This window comes from Diplotaxodon limnothrissa, linkage group LG6 (genome assembly GCF_057381915.1).
Source record: "Diplotaxodon limnothrissa isolate DT_005_m linkage group LG6, D_limnothrissa_male_GT1.1, whole genome shotgun sequence".
Lineage (NCBI taxonomy): Eukaryota > Metazoa > Chordata > Actinopteri > Cichliformes > Cichlidae > Diplotaxodon > Diplotaxodon limnothrissa.
In genome coordinates, this window is record NC_140601.1 from 36074399 (window position 1) to 36098012 (window position 23614).

The window sequence follows — 23614 nt, forward strand, 5'->3', positions numbered from 1 at the left end:
AGGTTCGTTTTAGACGAGGCTACGTAAACTTACTAGCTGAAGTCACGTCGGGAAAGAGGGCAGGGAGGAAAGGAGCGAGCTAGCCGTTTAGCTACGTGACGTACACAATAATTGTGTAATAATCCCGACATTTACGCGTAATTATCGTCTAATAGAAAAATAACGGAAGGTTGCGACGTTCTTGTCGTTGTTCTCGTAAATTGCGCTTATTTTTCCGTCAATCGCCGAGCGAAACGAAAACAAACCGCTCTCCGACGTCAAAGCTAGCATAACAAACACAACAGAACGGGAAAATGAGAGGGGGTTCATCTTATGGAGACAGAGACAGGGACCGTGGTCGAGACAGGTGAGTTTTTAGTTTATGTGTGAAAGCAACATATTTTACACACAATTAGCTTTACAGACCTGGACTTGGGAGGAAGTTCGACCTGAGGCCCTGTTTTGTTTTGTTTTTATTAAACCCACAACCGATAAAGCCTAGACTTCCTCAATATTTTCTTAATTTTATTGTTACTCCATTATTATTATCATCATCATTATTATTATTATTATTATTATTATTAATAATTGTTATTATTATTATTATAATTCACAGTCGAGGGTTATAGTACATTTGCAGCAGTACAAATGCAACAGTTGCTTAAAAATGGTGTTGAATTGATGCCAGGATCAGAATCAGAATACTTTATTAATCCCGAGGGAAATTATGATAATTTCATGATAAATTATGATAAAGTTCAGGTCGCCAGTATCTGCTGTTTAAATATCAGTAGGAACTACAACTTAGGGCTACCTGGTATTTTTAACATTACATTTTATTACTTAGGAAATTGTAAAGGTAAAGTGTTGGGGTTTGTTACTTCTACCGGTGTACATACATAATCGTTGTGTCATCACACTACACTTACTAGCACACCTTCGGTGGTGTTTGCACATCTGAACTTAACTGAATATTGTAACCCTAGGTTTATATCTGCTGCAGTCATTACATAATTTCTGTAAAGGATTAAAGGTATTATAACTATCTTAAAATAACCCTAAAGCTTTAGGTTATATAAACAAAGCACAACAGAGCATTTATTGACTGGTGTAGAGGAGTTATAGTCCTACAGTTTTTGTGGACTAATATAGGATTGGCACTGTAGACTTGATGATTATAATAAAATTACAGTGTTGTTACATGCATTTTCAGTAAGCCATACATATTTTGGTCAGGATCATAATTGCAGCATTAGCTCAACAGTCAATCCTTTGCTGCAGCTTGCGGTTCTGAGTCTTCAGTGCTCTTTATCTCATTGCTCTTATTTCTCAGGCCACGGTTTGGGCCCATGAGCGGTCGCGGTGGACCTCCACCAATGAAGTTTGGGAATCCAGGGGAGCGTCTTCGAAAGAAGCGGTGGAATCTAGATGAGCTGCCAAAATTTGAGAAGAACTTCTACACTGAACATCTTGAGGTGCAACGCGTGAATCAGGTAAATGTTTACTGTTTTTCTTCTACATCAGTAATATGAAAACGTGATTGACCTAATTTTTGGAGGGTATTTTTGGTAATAAGTTCTGTTTCAAATAGTGCTTTTGCTTGTGTGAGAAAAAGTGGAAACATACAATAAAAGCAGCAAAAATTGTAATTCTTTGGTAAAACTTTAGAACATACTCTGAAAAATGTGACCAATTTACACACCATCCCCTCATGTATGTTTTCCCCCTTCTTTTCTTGTTATGTACAGTATGAAGTGGAAGACTTCTGCAAAAGAAAGGAGATCACAATCAGAGGGTCCGGCTGTCCAAAGCCTGTCACCGCTTTTCACCACGCGCAGTTTCCTCGTCAGTAAAAAATACACTGCATAAACTATGATGCTGGCACAGATCATTTCTATAAAACATTAGCAAAGCATTAGTTTTAGTAATTTTTTCTTTCACAAACTCAAACATCCAGTGACTATAAAATCTCATAAATTTGTTTTAAAGCCATTATCAAAATGTTTCTTACACGTACTGCAGGTATATTTAAACAAACAATTCTTCTGATGAAAGGAAACAAAGAAGATCAAAACATCTGCACAGCTTTTTGTTGATTGTCTCCCTCATTTTCCTGACAGAGTACGTGATGGATGTGCTGATGCAGCAGAACTTCAAGGAGCCCACAGCAATCCAGTCCCAGGGTTTTCCTGCGGCCCTGAGTGGCAGGGACATGGTGGGGATTGCACAGACTGGATCGGGAAAGACACTAGCTGTGAGAATTCTTCATCATTTGGGACCATGACAGAATTTTTAATGCTTTATTTAAAAGTCAATAGTAATTTCTGTATGTAGCACATGTTGCTAGGTTAACTGCAGAAGTAGGAAGAAAATCATTTTTATGCTTATACCAAAAGATTTTCAAATGGGCATTAGTTGGTTTTACTAATTTTTTTGCATTTTTTCCTGCAGTACCTTCTTCCAGCTATTGTACACATCAACCACCAACCCTATCTGGAGAGGGGAGATGGTCCAATTGTAAGTTTAAACTTAATGTGTAATATAATACCATAATATAATACAGATTTTATTTAAATCATGATCTTAGTGCAGGTCTTCTGTCATTCTGTAACCTTCCTTATTTATTATCCTCATCTCGTCGTAGTGTTTGGTACTTGCCCCAACCAGAGAGTTGGCTCAGCAGGTACAACAGGTCGCTTATGACTATGGGAAGTCTTCCCGTATCAAAAGCACCTGTGTCTACGGTGGAGCTCCAAAAGGACCACAGATTCGAGACCTTGAACGAGGTATGGTTGGGTGTAGATAAGGACATGCAGTGGATTATTGAAAACTGTTATAAAATCCAAGAAATCTATGAAATGTTCTGTTCACTATATCCCACAAGAACGATTGTCACTTTGCCTGAGCACCTTTCAAGATGTGTATTGCTTTTTCTGGTCTTCTTGACTCTAGGGGTTGAGATTTGCATTGCCACACCTGGTCGCCTCATTGATTTCTTGGAGGCAGGGAAGACCAATCTGCGCCGCTGCACCTACTTAGTGCTGGATGAGGCTGACCGCATGTTGGACATGGGCTTTGAACCGCAGATTCGCAAGATAGTAGAACAAATTCGGGTAAGGCTGAGGGCTGGTTTACTATTAAGATTCTGGATAAAACCCTATCGTAGAAGTGTTTTTCAGTTAAAATCTATTTCCTTCTCCGTCTCGTAGCCTGACAGACAGACTCTGATGTGGAGTGCAACGTGGCCAAAAGAGGTTCGGCAGCTGGCTGAGGACTTCCTGAGGGACTACATCCAGATCAATATCGGAGCTCTGGAGCTCAGCGCCAACCACAACATCCTGCAAATAGTCGATGTCTGCATGGAGACTGAAAAGGACGACAAGTAAGAAACAAAAATATGACTAGAGTAAAATAGCATGTTGCAATCTTTCATTATAGGTCTAATTTGAGCTCTTTCTTTGTTGGAAGACTCATTCAGCTGATGGAGGAGATAATGGCTGAAAAAGAGAACAAAACCATCATCTTTGTGGAGACTAAGAAACGCTGTGATGATCTTACACGGAGGATGAGGCGTGATGGGTGAGGAGTTACTCTCTCTTGTGATAATTACAAAGTATTTCTAGGAGAAATATTGAACATTAAAATACTGAAGGTGGAGTAATCTTGCTACTTTAATGTGGTTTTGTTTTCTAGGTGGCCGGCCATGTGCATTCACGGAGACAAGAGCCAGCCTGAAAGAGACTGGGTACTTACAGGTGAGGATAAAGTGGTGCCACCTTCTGTCCTGTCTTTGTTGTGGGTTATTTTCCTCCCATTCATCTGTTACCAGTATTTTACAAAATGATCCTCTTCTTCAGTTTCATTTTGTTCTTCTGTTGTAAAGTGTTTGATTGTATTCCACAGAATTTCGGAGTGGCAAAGCCCCCATTCTGATTGCCACTGATGTTGCCTCTCGTGGTCTGGGTATGTCTCACCACACAATAGTTCATAATATCTCACTATCTTAATAATTCATAATATCTCATGTAATTCTGTATTCACTGTGTCATTGTGATTCGGTTTTTTTTAATCTATTTTTTTTTTCAGAAATAACTTTTAAATAATATATACATAAAAGAATAACACAGTTATAGTTGGTGGGTTCCTATTAAAGTGACCTCTGTTCTGCTAAATATCTTTACAAGTAGGCCAGTAGATTGTCTGTAAGTGGACAGCTGGAGAACAACCTTTCTTGCAATTGGCAGATATAAATCAAAACACAAAATATACATTTTCTTGCAGAACTGTCCTCCAACAATTACACTCAGGTTGTTTATGTCAGTTTTTTGTTATTAGGAATGTATTAATTTGGGTCAACAATAATTACAAAATAACACTTAAATACACTAAGTACACATCTGCTATAAAAATTAAAAAAAAGGCTCCAATATTTTGCAAAAACTCATTGTTTGCCTTTCAGTACATGTACTTAATTCTAGTGGAAGATCACAAGTATGTCATTTGATCTGTTAACATTTTTGCATTTAAAAAATTAAGGTTAATAGATTTTTAAAAATTCATTTTAATTATGTTTCTATTATGAGTCAGTGTCATTATAGTAAATGAATAAAATAAAAGCTAAAGTGTAGTTAACTGAAATAAAACTCTTGAAAAAGGTTAACTGAAACTATATTTTGCACATAAACAAAACAAAATAAAAATATCCAAGAAATGTCCTTAGTTTTAGTATTTCTCAGGTTGGCTGAAATTTACCAATACAGCCGGTATTGGTACAGATCTTTATTGAGATATGGGGGTATTTATGTCATACTTATGTCACTGTGTACCAGTGTCCTTATTGTGAAATATATTCTAAGCTTCTTCTTCTTCCTGAAAATTACACTCCATATTATAATACTTAAAAAAAACTTGTAAACTTGTAAAACTTGTACCGGTATATTAAAAATTAACTAAAAGTTATCAAAAAAACCGGCAATGAGTAAGTCCATACTAAAATCTAAAAAAAAAAGTTAAATACAAAACTAATAACACTTCTGGTTCTGGTTTTAACCTATTAATGTGGTCTCTCGGTTAAACAGGACATTAGCACATTCGTTACAGGAGCTTTTACATAGATTAATACACCAGTAATTGTATTATACAGTGTGTACATGTACTATTGCAATTAACCACAAGTGTGAAAATAAACTGAAAGGAATAACAGGAATGAATTTAGTGATAAACAATGAAACAAATCAGTGCTTTATATTAAAGCGCTCGCCCTTACTGTAATAATGTGACAGTCTAACGGACCATTTTGTCCAGTATGGAGGCTGCAGGCCCTCTGGTCCACTGGGTTTATAGTCTGTTTCTTGTTACTGCAGTTTAAAGGCTTCCTTCAAACGGGGCTCTTTGGCACGCTGCCTGAAAGGAGGGGTGTGTGGGACAGATGCTCCTGTGCACCTTTTCTTATGTCTCCTTTGTGGTGTCAGTACAAATTTACTAAGGATGTTGCACATATTGCACTTTTTAAAAAAAATCTAAGCGTTAAAAGATAAATTGTGTAGTTGTCCCTTTATTCTGCAAAAATGTTAAAGTTTGCTATGTTTTGCAGATGCATATGTGTAGAATAAAGACAGATGAATTTTCTCAGATCCACTTGTTAACAGGATAATCTTGAGAAGGGGGGATAAGTGAAAGTGTCTTAATTTTTCCAAAATCCCCATGACCGAATCCTTGTTCTCTTTTCCCCTCTTCTCCTCTCAGGGTTTGGCAGCACATGGCAGCTGTAACAATCTGCGCTGCTGTCACTGCCCCCTCATTCACGTTAAAATAGAAGCTTCGCTAGTTTTAGAGGGATTACAGCCCCTCTTATTCGACTAAAAAAGATCCCCCCTGCCCGGTATTGTCAGAGTTTGTAAATCCAACGAGCCTTCCTTGGGAGCAGCCTGAGGTTCCTGTATGTCTGCCCATCGGTCCGTCCCAAAAAGCAGACAGACAGGAGAGAGAGAGTTAGACGGGCTCGTCTGGATCCAGTCCTGGCCAGGGTCTGAGGAGGGCCCTGCAATGCGGCGAGAGAGCAACAGAACCACCCGTTGTGTGTGTGTGTTTGTGTATACGTGTGTGTGTTTGCGTGGGTGGGTGTGTCTCTGGAGATTTAACGGTTCTGCTCCCGTCTGACGTTGCTGGTGTGAGCAGAAGGTGAGGGAGGAATCCTGTCTCCCTCTCCCTCAGCCCCTCCTTGTGAACCAGGACTGATCAGGGGGGACTGACTACCTTTGTAAACACAACATGAAGGGGGTAAGTACCTCACCACCCCTTTGTCCTAACTCCTCCACGAGCTCACCATACATTCAGGTGCTGCCTTAGTGCTCATTAAAATCAGTAGCATTCAATCACGGTACATTATTATTCCTATGTAGTAGGTAATGGTTGATTAAGTGGCTTCCCTCTGTCACGATGGAGGGGAGAAGGGAGACTTATTGATCAGCAGTGCTGTCAGAGCCCCACATCTTCTGTAATGAGAAACAGACTCGTTGTCCTCGCACATTCTGAGCAGCAGTCACATTAATGTGAAGATTACAAATCCAAATCATGATTTCAGCTGAATGCCATGCTCACTTTATATCTGCTGAGCACAAAAAGCTACTTTTCAGTTATTTTTGAATGTCGTTTGGATTTTTGCACGATGTCTAAATAAGCAGGTAAGTTATTCGTTTAGAAATTCTCCTAATAATGCATTTGGAAAATATTTAGTTGTAATTATATATTTGGGCTAAAATAAAATTACCTTTTTTCTCCAGAAGTCCTGATCTTGAGATTCTCATGTATTTACTTTCTCCCTTCCTCTAATATTGGTTTTAATTCAAAAGATGTGGAGGATGTCAAGTTCGTCATCAACTATGACTATCCAAGCTCCTCTGAGGATTATGTCCATCGTATTGGACGTACAGCTCGCAGTACCAACAAGGGCACTGCTTACACCTTCTTCACCCCAGGAAACCTGCGACAAGCACGAGACCTTGTCCGGGTGCTGGAGGAGGCACACCAGGCCATCAATCCTAAATTACTTCAGCTTGTGGACTCGGGCCGTGGAGGAGGAGGCGGTAAGAAGGACTCTGTCACGCTCTTAAACCTCAGTCAAATCACACAAATTTTGTGTGTGAAAAGGCTATCCATAAATATTTATCATACAACAGAAGGTGCTATTTTTTATCATTTAATGATGATTAATGAGTTTTGTTACTCTGTTTTAGACTCCTAGTACTGAAATCAGTCTTAAAACGTATTTGTTACCTGTGAATCTGTTTGTCCTGATTGTGCTTTACATATTTATACACCTTTGGTTCTAGGCTGCTGTTTAAGTTTTAATATGAAAGGCAATAGAGCACACAGGTACCTGTTCAGTATGGTCAGTGACAGTTGACTAGCCTGATTGTAGTGCAGGAAACACTACTGAAAAACTTCACACACAGCTTAGTCAAGGAAAGTCACTGCCTAGATTTAAATAAGCAAACAGTTAAGAATGTTCTATTGAATAACTACTGCAGTGATTAATATGTTTCACATGGAAGCAATGGTGAACCACGGTGTTTGAGGAAGAAATAAAAAAACAATCTTGAATGATGACCATCAGTGATAACTTAAACGTTTCAGATTGTTAAATATTATCAGTAGAACTCACAGTAAATTCATAAGATTGGGGTGAAACACCTGTGTGGCCTTAAGAAAACCACTCGTCAGTGATGCTAACTGGAAAGAAGGCATCCCTCATGAAACGATGCCCCCATAATGATTAGTGTCTTCATATAAGCTTGTAGGGTTAGTGTTTCGATCTGGGGTTCCTGTGGTGGTCAAATTTAGGTTCAGCAATATTAAGTTCCTAAAAATGAGGTCAGTTGACTACCTAAATATGTCAGATTACCTGTTTTTCCTAACAATGGATATTTTCCTATTTGTGTACTCTTAACATGATAATGCCTGGATTTATCAGGCTGAAAGTGTGCTTCAGGCGACATTATTCTCACACATGGATTGGCCACCACAGGTTGGCCTTCTATTCTTTCGCTTAATTATATTTACAAAGTTATTACTCTGTATTTTTTTTTTTACTTTATTATATTCTATTTCATTGACTTACTTTATTTCACCTTTTTTTTTTGATTTGGTGGATAAAAAACAAGAATTTTCCAGTATATTGTGTGTGTTAATGTATCTAAGTATGTTCTTACCTGAAAATTGTTGAATTGCTGTTTTTCAGGTGGAAGAATGCGTTACCGTGGCAGCAACTCCAACAACCCGAACCTGATGTACCAGGAAGAGTGTGATCGTCGTATGCGCTCCAGCGGCGGCGGGGGCAAAGACAACCGCAGCGGCTTCAACCGTGACAACCGCAACAACCGTGACGGAGACCGCTCCTCTTCTTCCTCCTACAGGGACCGAAGCCGGGATCACCGAAACAACTACAACTCAGGCTCGGATCAGTACCAGAGCTACAACAGTGGGGGAGGTGGCGGCGGAAGTGGCGGCAGCTACAACTCTCGCAGTGGAAGCCAGGCCGGGAGCGTCGGAGGTCAGGATCAGACGAGCCAACCGCAGGGTCAGTTTGGCCAGGCTCCTCCTCCACTATCAGGGGGCCTGCAGCCCCTAATGGCTCAGCAGTTTGCTCCACCACAGCCCCCACTCATGGGCTTCATGGGGCAACCGCCGTACCCGTTTCCTTCGCCTCCCCCTCCTCCCCCAGGCCTGCCACCTCCCAGGAAGTAAACTGAACAAGCACCGAGTTCCTTTGTGCTACTTGTGCATCCACAGGTTACCTTTGTGGGCTTTTTAAAAACTCTTGAAATCATGTAGAGGCAGGGGTTTCAAAGTAGGGCTGAACGATTATGGAAAATAATCTAATTGTGATTTTTTGCCCCAATATTGCGATTGTGATGCGATATGCGATTATTTTTTAAGGTCTTTGTCTTCTGTATTATTAAACAAAGACAAGCAATACATCATATAGTATGGCCAATACTATATTACATTAATTTTAAACTGTTCTTTCCTGGAAGACAGACCTCTGTTATGATGACATGAGGTGATGCATGAATTGATGACTGACATTTTTATTTAACTTCTTCAATCACAACAGTATATTTGAACATACACAATAGTTTATTTTTAGCTTACAAACATCTGAGCATAAAGTGCTGACAAGGAACCCTGGTGTAAACATTAAAATGAAAGTCAGTACAATGCAGATTGCAGAAATATACATAAAAAAAATCAGTGGCTTTACCACACTCAGTTTTTCGACATCTGTGAACTACTAGACAGTCATTAAATTAAAAAATAATATTAAATAAATAAAACTAATAAATAAAAAATACACACATCTTACTGATCTCTGCAGTCAGTAACATTACACATAAAGTGCAAACATAATAGCAATTGTATAAACACACACACAAACACGCCTTTAAAATTTAAAGGCGTGAAATTGGACGGTCTAGCCTTCTGATTAGCGTCACCGCTGTCTCGGTGGAGTTTAATAAACTCGGCCGTCTGCTTCTTGCTATCTAAAATATAACCAGACACTGGTGTAAATTCTCGACTGTCTCATACTTCTGTTTACTAAGTTTTCTGTTTGACGTTTAGTCAGCTGTGTGAAAACCAAGGAGGAACCCACCCGGGGGATTAATAAAGTTTTATTTTATCTAATCTAATAACTTTAATCTCAGCCAAACCGATTTACTCACGAACAAACAAAACACTGAAAAAAGCCCAACAATAACATTTTTAGGTTGTCTAAGTGACTTATATATTACGTTTAACCCGAGCAGCGAAACTCCGCGGTGATCTGAAAATGATGTGCCGGGAGTTGTGCCGTTCTCGGCCGCATCAGTAACCCTCGAGCTCCCGGCTAGCTGTCGAGCTGGTGGGTAGCAGACGCCTCTGAAAACGTCGAAGCACTTTTGCAAATATGGGATATCTTGATAAACCGAGCAGATATTTGATGTTTACACAACTACTTTCTCGCCTGAAAATATGTTAAAAGTTTATTTTGTGACCCTGAAAGATTAGTATGAGTAATTTTAAAACTTAGCAGCGGCCGCCATTGCTGGAAACTGGAGTTTGGCTGGGCCGCGCTATGAATTCTGGGATATGGTAGTAATTTGGACAGCCTTCGGCGCGTCGCTGTGACGTAATCGGTCTACAAATGCGGCCTCAGGAGGATGCAGCCCATGAATTTGGACATGTCCAGAGTATAATCGCAGCCTTTGCGGTTAGAAAATTGCACTTGATCATGTCGCGATATTATCGCAAATGCGATATATCGTTCAGCCCTATTTCAAAGGCATATGTGTAAGGAGGTAAGGGCTTATATTTTCTATTTGTTTTGTACTTTTTAATACACCCAAAATGTGGAATTTAAATTGTCTGATAGAAAAGGAAATCTTCAAAATTTACCAAGGGTTTTCTAAAGTAGACTGCCACTGTACCTGCACCATGAACCATAAGTATTGTGTTTCTATTCCAAACAAATGCCTCAGAGGATGTGATCTACTTAAAGGATTTGATTAAAATGAAAGCGACGTTAGACTGAAGCCTCAGTATTATGTGGATCATTGGGCCGGTCTACTATAAATTCATTAATAGTCACATTCCAGGCTCATATCATTCTTGAGCGCTATATTAGTCTACACTTGTTCAGTTTGAGACATTTTGGCTAGCATTACATTTTATTTATTCTTTACATTATAGCTTTATTCTCTGAAGCAACATTGAAGTTTGTCTCTTCTCTCCAATAGTTGTCATACCAGTCAATCATTGAGTTTGTAGTGTGATCGTTGTACTAGACTCAGATTTTGTCACGCATGCTTTTCCTTTCTGCTGTCCCGTAGCATTACTAAGCACATTGTTGACTAAACTGCAGATTGTTGCTCGTTTCCCTTTTCCCCCTCAACGTGTTCTTTTTATTGCATTTTCCTAAATAAATCAAACCAATAAAGTGTTTCCTACTTTTCAAATGATTAATCAAGCGTGTACACCTGGTTACTTCCCTGTTAAGATGACCTTCACTATATTATTGTAGTACATTCTCAGGATTATGCACGTTTTCTTTTCTTTTTTTTGATCAGTAAATGCATATTGGTGGGGATGGAAGTTGACTTCTGTTTACAGTTGGTGCACAAAATTATGACTAACATGGACATGGGTTACAAGGAATGTGCTACATGCAGTTTTTTTTGTAGAAAATGGTTTCTAGAAACTTCAGCTTAGTATTTATATCTGAAACAGGTTTGGTAAAGGGGGAATCCACTCTGATCTACTTATAACCATACCACAAATTGCTCTCTCGGTTTTAGCATTTACTTATTCCTTTTTGTTAAAAACGTGCAATTAGCTGTGGCAATAATAACAAATCTTAGCTGGCCTATTAATACCCAAACCTAGCAGTTCTCAAAAGTCGGACAAAGCCACAGCATGTGGAGCATGGATGAGCCTAATAAGACTTACAGTTGTGAACTCTAGTTTTTAAAGAGTGTGCCACAAAAAGTATAATATCGACTTAATTTATTAAATTTGTTTCGAGTGGAAAGCCTCCTCCACACCTACATGTCAGTAGTAGTAGCAGAAGGGTGCCAGTTTAGCTCAGTGGGTCAGCAGCCAGCCATATGCTGCATAACCAGAGTGCAGCAGCCTGTGTTCAAGTCTTCTCCTTCACTGGTAAAGACAAAAAATTATCAAAAAAAAAAAACTATGTTTGATACCGTTATGGCAGTCCTGCTTGTCCTTTGTATTTTTATAATGCAAATCTGAATGGAATCAAATCCGTTTCAGCGTTTTTCACACCAACTACCCATAATTGATGAAATCTACCTTATTGACAAACTGCTAGAGCATCAAAACCTGGAGTGTTTATCTTTATTATTGCTTTCTTCCGTTTATTCCCAGATGTTAGCAGTAAAACTGCCTGTAGATAAATTAAAACATCAGATTTATAACATAGAACCATCTTAAAAAGGGAAAATTGCACAGTTTAACATGGGTCAATTTATCAAATTAAATTTAATACATGTACAGCGGAATCAATATTACACAGTGAGTGATTTCTTAAATTGCCTCTTAACAGACTGTGCTCCAATCAACTCAACAGCCGTGGTTATCAGAATAATCCCATGAATTCACTTTTGTGTGTCATTTGTTTCACAAAGTCTTTCCCGGTAAGTATATGAACAAATGAAAACAAAGATCAGATCAGCCATTTGTATACATATATGTACAAAAGGAAAAAGAAAAGGTTTCATCTCAGGCACATGGCAGAATCAAACCAGATGCCAGTGACGTCACCTCAAGACCGGGTCAATCTTTGGGTCAATCAACCATATAAAGGGATAAAAAAAAAAACGAAAGGACCATGTAGTGTACACGGGAATGATTTCATTTGCCAAATTTAGACACAATAAGTGCATGTAAGATTAACTCAAAATCCTGAGTGTAACATAAGGTGATAAAGTGTCCCAATCTTTTAATAACACAAAAGTGCAGATATTTTTAGAGGCAGCGATTTCATTTGTGGGCCTTTTGACGCAACAGGAGAAAAAGCACCGCTGTAAATAATCTTAAAAAGCAAAAAAGTAAACAATAGTCGGTTCAGTTTCAGGGTCCTGGTATTCTCCATGCTGGCTCACAAATCCAAACTTATTGGTCCAGCCGAACAAAGCAAAGCTTTCCTTCGAGTTTTCAGTCACACCTGTGCTTTTCCTACTATGACCCGCTAACACGGCTGCTGTGAAAACAGGCGCATTCTCACAGCTTTGACACCCACACCAACCATATGTAATACCTCCAAATACATTAAAACTCAGACTATTCTTGAAAAGGAAAAAAATAAATCACATTCCAATTCATCATTGAATTAGTTACTGCATCATTACAGATCGTTATCTTCATACGCTAAACAGCTCTACCCCTTGGCTCAAATGGAAAACGTCTTCGGTGGTGTCATAAGTGGGAGATGAACGTTTGTCTTATTTTCCTCTTCAAGTTTTCATTTAAACTGGAGGCGGTTTGCTAACGCGTTGCACCAAAGCTGTGCTAAATTCCATCATTTGATAAGAAATGAATAAGAAAACAAAGAATATTCTAAATCCCAAAATGTTTTCTGGCTTTTGGTAAGATTGTTTAAAAACCTCACTTGAAACATTCAGCTGACCTAAGTGAGTATGAAGTGACAGATCTGCCATGAACGCTCAAACATCTGCTGAAATGCAGTCTCCGATCGAACATCTCCTTTAACATAAATGTCAGATATGAGCTGTTATTACATGTTAACACTTTGCAGTATGTATACTGGACAAATGCACACATTCAATTTTTAAAACATGTTTTACCAAGAGCCGCTGCACTGAATCATGTCAGCTTTATGTCGCTGCGCTGGACTGATTGTTGGACAGGAAAAGAAAAGCGATCAGCAACAACGCTTGGGAACATGGATATGATCAAAAAAGGACAAAAAGGCTGTGAACCAAGGCACGCGGTGGAAGCTGGTTCCCGCAACTGCTTCCAGAGTTTGAAACCACAGAAGCGTAAAGGTCTCCGGGCCTCAGTCAGCATTGAGGGAAAGCTTCAACCTAAATGTAAAGGAAGCAGCAGATCACATGACAGGATACTGGTCCTTCACACTAAAGGTTTCCCCAAGTGTTTGGAGGTGGGAACTGGTCGACGTCACCAGATTCATCGTGAGATTTGTCCCCCAGGTTGAAAGTTAGTTTGTACCGCAAACGGACTTTCTCCTGTGACGACACAAAAGCAAACAGGTTAACTCATCAGTGATATGCAGTTTCACTCCTATCACTGTTCTTTGCTGCATTTGCACTTTTAGTATACAATCATCAACATTTCTCCTTAAAAGGCATAGTTTATTTTGATCAGATACAGAAGGTGAGCAATATACTGCTGCAAGGAAGGTAAAAAAGAAATATATTTTAGCCACCTAAACACAATGTCAATTAAAGTGTTCCAGTTTTATTTACAGTATTTTCACAGCTTCAGACAAACACCAATTAAGCACAGGGAAGTTCTCTTTAAAGCCACCAGCCTCCTTTAATAACAGTAATTTTACCTGAGAGAACGTGGCAATTGCTGCATTCATCGGTTTGTTTGCGACTTGTGTTTTAAAACGTTAAACAGTAACCCGTGCTCTGAGATAAATGTACATTTTTTGCCAAAAGAGTCTGCCTTTAGAGCAAATAACCGCTTTAGTGTCGTGTTGCAAATGAAAGCTATCAAATTAAATGAAATTATAGCAAATTAAAGCAGTGAAAAATATTCTCAGTACACATAAAGAAACAACACAAGCTTTGCTTCTGTGACAGTAGTCCTGCCTGCTACCTCGAACTGTGGAGGGGCATGCTGACTGATCTACTGTAGATAAAACACTGACGAGTAACTGGTAAATGTATAAAATGAATAAAATGCATATTCTGACCAGAGGCGATCTCAAGCAAAGTGCAGTGTATAAACAATGCGGTTGAAGACGTAGATTACCTTGTGAGGGTTCGCTAGCAGTAAAATCTGTGTGATGGCAGCTGGAGACAAGATGGGATTGAAGGCGGGCAGCTCAGTACTGGAGGGAGGCTGAAGCTTGACTTTCATCACCTAGATAATGTACACCCATTGACACATTAAAACCTACATGCTTTCCAGCTGGCTAAAACAACAAAAGCTCTCAAATTAATAACAGAGATTGACTTAATCTCAACAAAGAAGAATTTCTGGATCAAAAGCATGAGACATGGCCATTGCTACCATCAGTACGAATTTCAGGAAACAGGAACCTACTCTGGGCACAGCTGCCTGGAAGCGGATGTTGGTAACAGGAATAGGAGCTGAAGACAGCATGGAGATGATCACCACCAGCACGTCAGGTCGTGATGGAGGGCAGTCGCGGGCAAAGGTGAACAAAACCCGGAGACTGTGCTTATCAAATACAGTGACTGGTAACAAGGTGCCTGAAATAGATTGAAAGAAATCAAAAGAAAGGATTTCAATTTATGTTACCTCCATATTAGCTCACAAAACCTTTCATGACTAAGGCTAACTTTTTGTTCCAGTGCTTACTAGGTTTGATGATTTCCAGAGGCACAGTAACATCAGCTAGAGAGATGCTGTCGTAAGTGTCAGCAGTAGGTAATGAGGCTTTGTCAGTAACTGTGAGTGTAAGATTGGAGAGCAGCACAGCATCAGACTGCTCTGAATGGATGACGGAACTGGCCCCAGGAGCAGTAGCAGAACTAGAGGTGGAGGTGGAAGTCGCAGCAGGTGTGGGCTTTGAGCTGGATTTAGCCTGGAGATCTCGTAAAGGGACTCTTGATTGAGGCTGCAGCTTATCCCTACATGAAAAAGAACAAGGACACATGTTATATGGCAGCTCTGCGCATGTCAAATTCCAACAACAGCACGTTACACTACAAAGGTGATGACAAAAGCACTTACCATTTGACCTGCTGGCTCTCTGGAGGCAGAGACTGCTGCAGCAGTGCCTTTCCCAACAGATCCAGCTCTTCCATGGCTTTAGGAGGAGCAGTAGCCCCCTCTACTGGTGGAGCCTGTGGTTTCTGAACTACAGCTGGTAGCAACACTGAAGCTGGTGCAGATTGAGTAGATACCTCTGTTATATCTGATGACTGAGAGAGAAAAACTGAGTTATTTTAGTGTAAAAGGAGATGAAGATGGCATAAAACAGAAAATTAAACCAGTGGCAGGAATCCACTGTGTAAGATCTTTACATGCTATGATTTATTTAGAACCACAGCTGGGTAACAGTAAAGTAAGTTTAAGATTTTAATAAACATGTCACACAATTTTACTGTGAGCATATTAAGTATCATCTTACTTCGCACCTGAAAAGTGTTCTGAGAGTCACCGTTTTCAGTTACATTCAGTCCTGAGAGAACAGACAACAAAAGTTAGATTACATCCAATTTAAGGTAATTTTTTTTGGAATCACTGAAGCCTTTTTAAAGGAAAAACAAAGAGCACACACTGTATACAGACACAGTCACTGCAACTGAAGACACACACACAAGGTATGTCCACACTACCCTGCTTTATCATCCTTTTTGTGTTACGTGTAATATAATATACTAAGTAAGAGACTTGGTGCAGAAAGAAGTCAGATTACATATAATGTGCTCTAACTAGAGTCACGCCCTGTTGAACATTTATGAATTTTATGAATCGAAAATGGCGAAATCAATCTTTTACATACACTACAGTCTTATACTGTACTAAGGGAAAGAGACTAGACTTGTGATCTGGCCAGCAACACATTTCTTTTCCGCTAGGTATTAGATCACATTAAAGTGTATAATTTTGTTCAAAATTTATTACAGAACATTGCATTTTATCATAGGTGACTTTTCTCATCTGTTTTTGTAATCTTAAATGAAACTGTAGGATTGTCCTCCTTATAAAGGAGAAAGGAGCAGAAATGCATGATTCTTATTTTTTTTAAAAAGTCTACTTGAAAACAGCCCAATGACCTCTGCTCTGCAGCACTTGGCATGTCAACTGACGTGACTTTCTAACATTAGCTGTAGCCATTATTCACGTTAAATGCAGAAAAACTTGACTCAAATAATGAAAAAAGTTCCAATTGTGCTGCCTAAAAACTAAATGAGCGCTAACAAAAATCTAAAAACTTTGTTTCACTCTTTCGTATTTTCCTTAATTATGTCTATACACAGGTGTCTCTGGAAAATGAGGTCAGGATCACAGAGGAGGTCTGTCTCTGCAGGATGCTGCGCTTGAATCAGTGGAAAATAAGGCAGAATTGTGCTGAGCAGACTGGGATGTGCTTCCTGGCTTTCTAACTTTTTGTTCACAAACCACATGATTTTTCCTGCTTACCAAGTGACATGAGCTCATCATCCAAGAGGCTCAAGCCCATATTCTGAGTCAGAAGTTGCAGGCTGGAGGAGTCTGTGTTAGACGGTGCGGTGTTGGCTGATATGTTAAGGCCTGTCAGATCCACAAGTGCTGAGCTACTGTTGCCTGATTTGGAAAGAAAATACTCATTTGTGACTCAGAAACTGAGGGAGAATTAGGGTAAACTCAAATAGATGGTAAATAAGACTTTATTGCAATCTTCAGCTGTGACTTTGAAGGCACCCACCTGGTTGTAAAGACGAGTTTATGACATCTTTAGACACATCCTCTCCCTTTACGAGCTGTCGGTACTGATTAATGACCTGCGTCAAACTGTCATTGGCCTGCAAGATATCCGCTGTAAGCAGAAAACTAATCAGTAAGACAAAAATTTTACCCTTTGAGGCCTAATTTTTATCTGTTTGTATAGGTAACAATCTTACCTAAAGCTTCATCATTATCCTCAGTGTCACTCGCTAATCGGAATAGGGTAGGCCTCATCTTCTCACAGCGATTGTAGAGATCCTGCAATAAAAAATACATCATGAAACCCTAAAATCACACACCCGCTGAGCAGTACCAGTGGGAGCACGAGACCTGCAGCAGCTCTTTTTAATGTGCTGCGTCCTACAAACCTTAATGAGCTCCTGGTTGCTCTGGGAACAGCTCTCCTTATTGTAGCCCTCCAGCAGCTGGCTCAGCAGGCTGACGCTCTCCTTCACCTCCTGGATGGCATTCACTCGCTTCGACACTTTCTCCACTCGTTTTTGGTCCTAACGAAACGTTCGGTGAGATCACACAGTGCCCAAGATCAAAAGAAACTTTTGCGGACCTTAATTTTTTCACTCAATCAGGCCATGAAGGACAGATGTAATGATAATAAATAACATCTTATACCTCACGACTAATATTTAATGCCACAAAATATGAAAGTAAAGCAAGTGCACATTTTAAAACCCTATAATTAAGTCATTTAATAATGAATTTAAGTTTTATTTCACCAAAATTCATGCGTGGCATCTGATTGACTGTCATTAATCTTGATCAGTATTAGTTTTTTATTACTCTGCACAGTCATTCTCAATAATTTATTAAAACATTTAAGCCTTGATGTTTGATCATTTCACTAAAGCCATAAATATTAAATGAATACACCATCTCCATAAAAGCTGAAGAAGACCGAGTCAAACAAAGGGACATGTATGTGAGAGCACATGTTGTAAACCTCACGCAGCAAACAAAGCCGATGACTCACCTCTTGGACCATTTCCTTAATGAGCTTGTTTGCTGCTCTTAAATCTTCAGGGTGAGTGCTATTCAACAAGCGGGACAGCGTCTATAAAAACAGGATGAGACAGAAGCAGGAGAGGAAAGGAAAGAGGAAGAGAATTCTTTAAACTGCTGCTCCCCCAGTTTTTCCCAGGAGTTCAACTTTACATCATTTGATGGGAAACAAACTCGTGATGATTCTGTTGGAACAAAGCCCATCCTAGGACAGAAAATGAATGACGGATTTGTTTCTAAAACCTGAAATGTCAACTCGTTGGTGCAGGAATACACATCCATGATTTCACAAGTCTATCGAATGTGATTGGTGCGTCCTGATTACTTGTGTAATATATACACCTTGGATTTCTCCTCATCTTCAAAGATGGCACTTTTGGCTCTGGGTGGAGGGGGTGGGAGGGGCTTGTCAACGGGAAGCACAGGATCCTGCTTGACAATGCCTGGAAAAAACAAGAACACTCATTAACCTTTGAAAAATACAACATCTATTGAGAGGGCCACCTGCGTTTTAAATATCGGTTCTATTTATAAATCACAGATAAAGAATCGCGGTCACCTTGACCTCTGTTTCAACTACGATGCCTGTGATACTACTGCTTTAATACTCTACACCCATTAAATAATTTTAAATGAGTCTTCAAATATATATAAAAAAAAAAAAACTACAAAAAACAAGTTTAATACTAATATAATCCAGGAATTTATGACAGCTGTTGGAGGGGAAAGTCTGTTTCTGCAATCAGACTGGGTTCAGATGACCATGACTAAGGACATCGGTCTCATGCTTGTGCTAGAAAGGAGAACTGACACATTCTCCCTACTAATCAAACAGAATGGGGAACCAAAAAATACATTAACACTAAAAAAGGGGGGAACTAAAAACATCCATAAAACATGTACGATGAACTAATGTGCAACCACGGAGAACAATAGACTGTTAAAGGGGGCCTATTATTTTTCATTCTTCAAACAGGTGGAGTAGCTTTGCATGATTAACAGTTCAAAATGATGACATTTTATGTTATGCTGGACCTCAATACAGCCCTATGTCCTCTACCTTTAGGCCCACCTTCCCTTCAAACTTTTTCTGGTATTCCACACGTCAGAAACCAAAAGAATCCATCGACCCACAAGCCACATTTTTTTTAAACATGATTAAAACTAGAATTAAAGTCAAATAACAGTCAGAATCATAAGAAAACACTTATTTGTTCTCAAGAAAAGGATCTTTAATTCAGCCTAATTTTACTCTTTGCAATCTGCAGTTTGAGAAACACTGCACCTTTTTCCTGACTGGCTGCCTCTCACAAACAAAAGGCCTGAACAGCAGACAGGAAGGGCTGCTGTGACAACCATTATTAAAGACATCTGTGTCACCAACATCATACAGCATCAAGACAAGAAAAATACGGTTGAATCTGAGCTTTCACATAAGTTCATTATTTTAAACTTTGTAGAAGTCATTTGTCTTGATGGTTACACATAAAACTCTAAAACATCAGGAGAGCTCACCCTGTTTTTTCAGCATCTGATATGCTTCCAATATCTTGGTCTCATCTGGGAGTCTCACCGTCCAGCTGTAAATCATCTCTAAGACCTTCTTCTTCACTGCCTCTGGAGCTCGGGCTCCTAAATACTACAAAGAGAGGGGGAATGGGTATTAACTACTGCTAAAGAAAAACAGACTTATTCTTTCACAAATGAAAATGAAATTGGGTCAGAAGAAAGTACTTATTTGGTACAAGATTTAATATTAAAACCTTATCCAGGCTGTGTTTTCAAACAAACTGTAAACTAAATACAGCTCAATCTTTTGTGAGATTCATCAAATAGCTGTCATTTTCAGTAGTTATACTAAACTATAAAAACCTTCACATGGATCTTTGGTTACAGCCAAACTGGTGAGGCAAAACATAGAACAACAGTCGTTACCTTTGGTGAAACCACTTTGATTAGCTCATTGAGAAAGCGAAACTTCCCCACTTCACTATGAAATCGTTTTCCACAGTTCTTCATGCACGTCTCAAGAACCTGTGTTCAAAGGTTGTTGGTTTTACATTTGCACAGACATGCAGAGTTTAACATGACATCCTACAGACCTTTGCACTTGTTGATGCTGTGTGCAGGACGATCTTACCGTTAGCGCTTGCATCGCCTCCCACTCCTGAGGAGACTGAATTTTATGTGCCAGAAGTCTGGTTGCAAGCTGAGGCCTGAGAAAACAAACAAAAAGGTTTCACTACAGTGACAGACTTAGGAGGTTGTACAACACCTTAATTTAAATTTTTTGTGATATACTAAGTATAAAATTCTGGTTTTAAACACTACCAATTTTTTGAACCAACATCTGCCACTGGCATCAGCAAATTTACAGTACTGTGGAAATCTCTTGAGCCACCTCGTGTCTTTACACTTTCCTTCCAAGGAGGAAGATTTCAGTGTCATTTTTTAAAAAAGTGATCTTGAGCAGTTCTTCTTCAGGCTTTCTAATGGTCTTTCTTTGGACATTCGGCTGCTTTTTCATTCATTTTCAGTTCAGTCCTCATACCTGAACATTTTCAGGGATGTTTTTTGTCACTTTATACTGATTTATGAATTCATGCATTAAAAAGGCACCCGACTCAGGGAATAAGCCATTCTTAAGGAAAGGAAACAAGTAGAAAAGGCTGAGGTATGCCAAATCACACAAGAACTGGACTGCAAAGCCTGTGACAACAGAGAGCAATGAATCCAAATGTAAAAGTTTTGGTTCAAATCAATACATAGAAGGTCAGGACAGCGGTACAACAGTGAGTGTTTACAGGGATCTATAATACGCAGTGGAGGCTTTGTCATGGTTTGGGGCTGCATTTATAGATCTTGTAATTATGAACACAGAAAACTATTGTCAGATTTTTATCCAACACACAGTACAATTTAGAAAGCATCTGATCAACAGTATGCCAATAATCCCAACACACTGCTAATGCAGTAAAAGCCTTCCTGGATAAAAAGAGAAAAAACAAACCCAAAAAACACACATACTATGGAAAACTATCATGGAATAGTCTGCCCAGATGCCAGACCTCAACATTATTGATGCAACGTGGGATTATCTTTACAGGGAACATCCAAAGAAGAGGCATTGAATGTTCTTCAAAAAGCATGGAGAGCTGTTCCTGATAACTAAAGAAGAGCAACAGTATCTCTCTTCTTTAGTCATCAAGCCTGTATAGAAGAATAAAGGTGGTCACTTTCAACCACGTTGGAATTCTACGAACTTTGTTTTTTTTTTCTCTTGTATATTGCATTTCCATTTATTTCTGCATATTTTAATAACTCCCTACACCCGCTTCCCATTTTCCTGCCAAATATAAAGAAATTAGGGGTGGCTCAAGACTTCCGAAGTGCTCCAAGTAAAATTATTTAAAGCCAATATAGACATTTCACCATTAAATCCCTGCATCCCTAAAATTAATTAAAAATGTCACATACAAGCAAACTGTTAAAAAATGCATTACAATCCTTTAAATCAATACTACTCTAAAAAACTGAAAGCAAAGGGACACAAGTTGTCAGGATGATAATGTCAACCGCTGGTACATCACGTTAGTCTCCATTTCAGTGTGAAATTGTGAAACAAATGAATCATCATCGACTCACCCTTCCGGTTCATTTTCGAGCTGATCACAGAATCCCTTTATTGAGTCCCAGTCAATTTCCTTATTCAGAGGATTGGTGGCCTTATCTGTGTAAAATTGAAAACAAACAAACATATCCTCAACTTGCTTTAAATGCTTGGCGTGTTTTTGAATTTCAGACCTGAAAACTGGGACAGAACCACTTTAAATCGGATTGTTATTTGTAGATCTGTGAAGGCAGTCAAACCTGTCGCTTTACACCTGACTCTGTGCAGCAGCTGTGGCCTGTGAGCGTGTGCAATATGTAAATCAGCTCTCTTGCTTGGAGCAGATGAAGAGGGTGGCTCGCTTTTGGAGACGTGTGTCAGATTATAGCCCAGGTGTGACAGGTTTCCTGCTAAACTTGGTCCTCAAGGAAACAACCAGAAGCTAACTAGTTGCTTGATTTTTAGCCTTCAGCTGAGCGTTACTGACACCTTTAAATTTAAATGTCACCTTTCTGTAGTATCACTGAGCTAAAGCGGACAACAGTAAACTACCTTTAAACTCATAATGAAGCAACTATGAAACCGTATATAACTGTTGGAGTTTGTTCCTCATCGCCAGCTGCACTTTTTAATTTAATGGCTTTCGCTGACTCCTCTCTGCTCCCGGGGGAGGAAGCTATAAGCGTCAGCGAAAAATTCACAATGACTAAATATGTCGATGTACCTCAGGGGCATTTCGGTTATCTATCCACGTTCAAAACCTAATCGAGTATTGTAATAAATTGCTAACTTACTGATGCGAGACTGCAGACTGGCCTCATCTGGAGGCGCCGCCGCCGCCATCTTTCAAGAATTCTAAACAAGAAGCAAGCTATCGCGAGACTTTTGTAACATATCGCGCGAATAGCGAAACATTTCAAGGGCTTTGAGAAGATCTCATCAAACAGCGGTGGGAAAGATACTACAGCTCAGCTGAACTCAGATCATTAACAACTAATTTTATTATTGGCGATTAATAAAGTTTTCGGATTCTGGTGGTGAAAAAACATGTGCCAAACACAAATCCATTTATCTAATTGACTGTGATAACAATTTCATATTTTCATATTCTTTTCCCTACACAGGTTCGAGGACGTTCCAGGTGAACACGCGCGGTGAGTTACAGCCAGCGAGGAGTCACGCAGTTTTTGCGTGCATGTCTGTGCTCGTGGACATTTGTGAGCAGAAACACTTATTATTAAATTATGCACTTACACTCAGAGTTAGAAATTAAATATTTGTATTAGAGGGAAGGAGTATAACAAACTATAAATTAAGCTAATTTGCACGTTTTTATTCTGCTTTTCTAATCAAAAAATTGTTAATGCAAGAAAAATATCCAAATATTAACAGGAAAATCTCAAACCAAACTCTTACCACCCCTCTGTAAAATCAATATTTAATATCAATGACTTACATGAAATACAGTTAAGTAATAAAATGAAAGAAAACAAGTGAGCACTACTGCATATAAACCCGACTAGATACATACACATATACACTTGTGCTAACAATTCAAGAAACATTTGGTATATTTTATATCCCCCCTCTGTCCTTTTCTCCGGATCCTTGTAGTACTTTGGTAGTAGTATTGTGGTCTTAGGAGCTGATGTGTCAGTGGAAATGAAAACAGCTAAACTGTGACAGCAAAATGTTAAGAATACATATTCTTACCCAAGGTGGCATGCTGTGGCTTTTACAGAAATGCAAGCGGAGATGACCACCTCAATTTTTAGAAGCACTCCTTTAATAAAAGTAGCAATGAAACCACCTTACTACACATGAATCTGTATTATTGGCAAA

The 23614-nt window shown here is 39.2% G+C and overlaps 2 protein-coding genes across 2 annotated transcripts; one reads left to right on the forward strand and one right to left on the reverse strand.

Moving 5' to 3' along the window:
* The first annotated feature begins 22 nt into the window (after positions 1 to 22).
* Positions 23 to 10941, forward strand: LOC146631104 (putative ATP-dependent RNA helicase DDX17). The gene is made up of 13 exons (XM_085355140.1): positions 23 to 346; positions 1313 to 1472; positions 1728 to 1824; positions 2100 to 2233; positions 2431 to 2496; positions 2624 to 2765; positions 2932 to 3092; positions 3189 to 3361; positions 3448 to 3558; positions 3673 to 3734; positions 3883 to 3942; positions 6831 to 7064; positions 8219 to 10941. Exons 1-13 carry the CDS (start codon positions 294 to 296, stop codon positions 8722 to 8724), a joined length of 1959 nt encoding a protein of 652 aa, XP_085211266.1. The 5' UTR covers positions 23 to 293; the 3' UTR covers positions 8725 to 10941.
* Positions 10942 to 12030: 1089 nt separating this feature from the next.
* LOC146631105 (ADP-ribosylation factor-binding protein GGA1-like) lies at positions 12031 to 22628 on the reverse strand. The gene is made up of 17 exons (XM_085356341.1): positions 22567 to 22628; positions 21808 to 21892; positions 20303 to 20378; positions 20098 to 20196; positions 19678 to 19801; positions 18505 to 18605; positions 18134 to 18214; positions 17514 to 17651; positions 17322 to 17403; positions 17126 to 17236; positions 16861 to 17004; positions 15852 to 15895; positions 15445 to 15635; positions 15070 to 15341; positions 14791 to 14960; positions 14497 to 14607; positions 12031 to 13742 (listed from the first exon to the last, which is right to left on the reverse strand). Exons 1-17 carry the CDS (start codon positions 22613 to 22615, stop codon positions 13632 to 13634), a joined length of 1989 nt encoding a protein of 662 aa, XP_085212467.1. The 5' UTR covers positions 22616 to 22628; the 3' UTR covers positions 12031 to 13631.
* Between the last annotated feature and the right edge of the window lie 986 nt (positions 22629 to 23614).

Bases quoted from the DNA above. Each gene is read 5' to 3' on its own strand.
- LOC146631104 (XM_085355140.1), top strand. From the start codon at position 294: ATGAGAGGGGGTTCATCTTATGGAGACAGAGACAGGGACCGTGGTCGA. The intron at 3,362-3,447 runs GTAAGAAACAAA...CTTTGTTGGAAG, and splicing joins GAGACTGAAAAGGACGACAA to ACTCATTCAGCTGATGGAGG. The intron at 3,943-6,830 runs GTATGTCTCACC...TTAATTCAAAAG, and splicing joins TGTTGCCTCTCGTGGTCTGG to ATGTGGAGGATGTCAAGTTC.
- LOC146631105 (XM_085356341.1), bottom strand. From the start codon at position 22,615: ATGGCGGCGGCGGCGCCTCCAGATGAGGCCAGTCTGCAGTCTCGCATC. The intron at 21,893-22,566 runs GTAAGTTAGCAA...AATTTTACACAG, and splicing joins CAGTCTGCAGTCTCGCATCA to ATAAGGCCACCAATCCTCTG. The intron at 17,404-17,513 runs GTTTGTAGGACG...TTTTTATTGCAG, and splicing joins GCAACCAGGAGCTCATTAAG to GATCTCTACAATCGCTGTGA.